Source organism: Pediculus humanus, genomic scaffold (genome assembly GCF_000006295.1).
Source record: "Pediculus humanus corporis 1103172107592 genomic scaffold, whole genome shotgun sequence".
NCBI lineage: Eukaryota > Metazoa > Arthropoda > Insecta > Psocodea > Pediculidae > Pediculus > Pediculus humanus.
Genome location: NW_002987206.1, coordinates 230119 through 234553, shown reverse-complemented (window position 1 = coordinate 234553; position 4435 = coordinate 230119). Strand labels below are relative to the sequence as shown.

Below are 4435 nucleotides of genomic sequence, written 5' to 3'. Positions count from 1 at the left end.
ATGATTTTCAAATGATAATATAACTGGAAAATCAGATGTTACAAAAGCACAGTCAGCAATCGCATGTATCACATCCTTAAAAAAAAATAATTAAACGTTTTTTTATATTAACATATTGAAATTTAATGTGCTGAAATTACAATAAATATTTTAAAATTTCATATAAAATGATACAACAATTATTTCTAAACAACATTATAAGAAAGAGAGCAAAAATCAGAAGGAAATTAAGTTTAATAAAATAAAAAAAATTATAAATATACCTTGAATAAAATGTCGGTACACATGGCTTTTCCATGCGTTATAATGGGTTCTTCATCTTCACTCCTCCCATCCCAACAATCCAATTCAACACATCTGGAAAAAAGTTTAAAGGTTTAAATTTTATGTATTGAAAACTGTTGTCAGTTATTTCACTTCAAATGAAAAGTAAAAAGAAATTGTATTAGTCGTCTCGTTTTTAAATTTTATTTTTCTACTCACCTACATCCAGCTAAAAGGACCTGACGGTACATTTCCACGCTTGATTTTCCACCAAACTGCCTTCCACTCAGATAAGTATTATGGGAAGAGTTAATATAGTAATGAGATAATGGTTGATCCATATCCATGTAAATATCCAAACGATCAAGAAAAACGGGAGCATTTTCGTCAGACATTAAATAACGAATCAAACCATCTTTGGTTAGTCTTTCTGAAAAATAACACAAGATTTTTTTTTTCTTTACAAAAGGATAAGATAGTACTCATTAAAGCCATTAAAAAAATTTTTTAAATAGAAGAAAATTATTAAGACAACAATTTAAAAAATAAAAATGAATAATAGTTTATTTACACACACTTTTACTAACTTTCGTTTCTGGCAGTTTCATCTTGTTCGTACGTGGTTATTATTTCCACAGCACGTTTTTCATCATATAAGGGATATAATATTTCATTCAATCGTGGATCCCTTTGCTTTTCATTTAAAAAAGTTATAAATTGAGATACACTTATAGATTCGGCTTTTCCTTGCGATCTAAAAAAAGAAAAAAATTAATATTAAATAATGATAACCCGGCAGAGAATTATTTAATTAATTAATTTGTATATTATTTACATAGTTTGAAATAAATCTTCGATGTCGTTTCTCGGACAAATTTTGTGGTATAAGGCATAAAATTTGTCGAAAGTAAAATCGGAGGGTTCGATAACATCGTTTTTACCACTGGGTAATCCCAGTTCTTGAAGACATTGATATACTAATTTTTCCGTTTTTCCAGATGAAAACGTTCTGACAACGACTTTAACGGAAACTTTTCCTTTGGGATCTACCAACATTCCAAGTCTCATCCAACTGGAAAAAAAATAAAATAAAATTTTCTCTTTTTGCTTAAACTGTCATAAAAATGGAAAGAAACGAAACTGTTTTTTTTTTCAATAATAATTCTAAATATACTTTGATAACAAAATATTAAGACTTGAATAAATAAAATTAGAGGAAGAGAAAGACGCATTCAAATGAGGAATAACCAATAATAATAATAATATCGTATCGTAAAATTTGTTGTAACTAAAAAGAAAATCTAACTGTGAAAGCCACTAAAAAGAAATTTTTTTTTTTTTCCCTTTAATTTTGACTACTTACTGTTTCATTAAATTTGTCCTCACACAAACATTGTTCATTTTATTGTTGTGGGTAATTATCCTAAGACCATCTTGCCAAATCTAAGCGAGCCAATCAATTCATTCCAAAAAAAATAATAATTTTTTTTTTTTTTTTTTGTAAAATTCAAATACATGCAACAAATAAAAAAAAAGAAAAAGAAATAATTTGCAATTTTATGAGTAAAATAAAATTTTGAAATAAAATTTAAAAAAAAAAAAAAATTATTATGTTTCATATAAAGTTTTAAATGTTGTAATAAAAATCATAATTCTTGGATTTCTATTCTTTAAAAACATAAAGTAATAAAATATTTTTTATGCTTCATCCCTAATAAAAAAAAAATAATAAAATAAATAAATAAAAATAACACAAATACTATTTTAAAATCATCTGAAATCCAACATAAGTATGAGACAAAATGTTGAATTTTTACATACACAAAATTTTTCTCTTTAAACTTCATTTTCCATACATATTATTAAATTTAAAAGCAAAAAACCATTTATAATTTAAACTTATATTATTTCTATATATTTTGTGAACACAAAAGTCTTCTCTCAATAATTTTTTGCTCATTAGAAATTTTTCTAAAAATTCTAACTTATGGGATAATTACAAACAAATTTTAAATTTTTCCAAAGAAAACGCACAATTTGAATAAAGAAACCATTCTTAAAAAATTACTAGAGAATGTTTTAGTGACTATCCAATAAATAAAATGACTTGATGCTGATTTTTAAATTGTAATTAATACATTTCATCAGTTTGACTAATGAATTTAAATTTGAAAAACAGAAATAGTTTCAATTATAAAATTTCTATGGAATTACATTGAGATGCTTTTTATAAATTTTGACAAAATGATTCTTTTTGAGTGAATGAATATGTATATCTGAGGTAAATGAAATAAAAACAGGTAAACATAAAAATATATATAAAAAAAACTAATTGGCATTCCAATAGTCATGCGTAGGCGACAGCTTTCAAACTTACTGTTTTAATAAGCAAGTGAAAGGACTAAAATTATTTGCTTTCACGTTGTGCGTAATTGATCTCAGACCATCAACCCAAATCTACAATTAGAAAATTACATTTTTCTTTTTCTTTGTTTTTAATAAAAATAAATAAACCATATTTTTTCAATTCAAGCTTTATCGATAATACTGAATATCACTTGTAGTAATATAGAAATCATTATTCATAAAAAATGTGAATGTAATTAATCGAATTAATGAAAGCCCAAATATTTTTCTTTACAAATAGAAGCTATTGAAAATTATTAAACTAATGCTTCTTAATTAATTATTTTTTAAAACAAAATGTCAGTTTTAATTTATTTAAGTTTAAATGCTCAATATTCGAACTTTGGGTGACCAAAACTTTTTTTTAACTTAAAACATTTCGAATGATGAGAGAAGAAAACTTGATGTTTTTTTAGACAACAACAAAGTATGAGTACTTTATCTAAAACATTATTATTAAATACGCATAATAAATAATTTAAAAATGTTTTTAAATTGAATGACAGACAAAGAGTATGAGTTTTTCAAATACTTTCATTTTATATGACTCACAAATACTTTTCTGTCACCCTTAAATCTTACCTTGGCTGTCGCAGCATCAGGACAAATGATATGCTGATAATTTATATTTATATAATCTGTTCCACTGCAAATGGTAAGAGATTTTTCTTCCAGTTGATGACCATGCTTATTTATGAGTTGACTACACAGTCTAGAATCCTATCAGGCAATATATTTGAATATTAATTATAATAACTAAAATAATCATAAATTTTAATTATATGTATGTGTTTGATAAATTTACCTTTGGAATTCCTCCTGCTCTGATATCACTGACTTGACACAATTCAATGACATCTCCTTCTTTGCCTTCACTTTTCCAATAAATAAAAAATCCATATTCATCAACTTTAAATAAACAACCAGTTTCAAAATCGGTTGAATCTTTTTCTTCTGTCCATCTATCGAATACACCACCGGAAAGGAGTGGTTCTGGCACTGGTATGTGCCAATTAAATTCAAATCGTTTAGTCATAATCTACCTGAAATCAGTCTGTTTTGCATATTTTTACTGAAGTTTTGCAAAATTAACATTTTTATATGATCAATGATACAAAAAAACAACATGATATATTCATTACCCATGAATAAACATTCTTTATAAACCTATCGAAGAACACAAAAATAAAACAATTACATGAAATTCACATGAAATTTCATTTGCTATTGAAAAAAAAAAAATGTCTTTATTTTATTTTTACCTAGTATTTGAAAATTCTAATGAAATTTAATTTGAAAATACAATTTAAAACATTTTCAAAACCTGTGTAAAATTAACAAGTTTTACATTTTTAAAAAGAAAAAATATTTTGAAATAATACATTTTTTTTTTTTTGTAGTTATAATTTTATTGTCAATGTCAAAAAAAAGTAAGATTAAAATTTTTGTTTTTTTTCTTTTTTTTTAATAGGAAAGGGATAAACAACTATAAATAAAAAACAAAAAGAAATAGCTATTAGGTTAAACAAAATACTTACATACTTTAAGTACAATATTAAAATGATTTATGATTCCATTTTTATAAATTGTCTTATTTTAATAAGTTTTTGAAAACATATAAATTAATAACGTATCAGATACATTTCCACATTCACACACACATAATTTTATTGAAATTATGTGTCTACGTGTTTTTAAATACTAATTTTTAAATCAAGTTAAAATTGAAATTTAACATCACTACAAAAAAAAAAAAAAATTCCGT

The 4435-nt window shown here is 24.2% G+C and overlaps 1 protein-coding gene across 1 annotated transcript in view; it reads right to left on the bottom strand.

Annotated features, from left to right (window-relative positions):
* The window catches only part of Phum_PHUM231170 (1-phosphatidylinositol-4,5-bisphosphate phosphodiesterase, putative), a gene marked incomplete at both ends in the record, with an annotated part of 6590 nt that extends 2884 nt beyond the window's left edge, over nucleotides 1–3706 (bottom strand). Inside the window, 8 exons of the mRNA XM_002425954.1 lie at nucleotides 25–75; nucleotides 264–357; nucleotides 484–694; nucleotides 852–1018; nucleotides 1100–1336; nucleotides 2642–2721; nucleotides 3253–3390; nucleotides 3476–3706. Of these exons, the coding sequence (XP_002425999.1) occupies nucleotides 25–75; nucleotides 264–357; nucleotides 484–694; nucleotides 852–1018; nucleotides 1100–1336; nucleotides 2642–2721; nucleotides 3253–3390; nucleotides 3476–3706 (1209 nt within the window). The remainder of the gene's footprint in view (nucleotides 1–24; nucleotides 76–263; nucleotides 358–483; nucleotides 695–851; nucleotides 1019–1099; nucleotides 1337–2641; nucleotides 2722–3252; nucleotides 3391–3475) is intronic.
* Nucleotides 3707–4435: the final 729 nt, after the last annotated feature.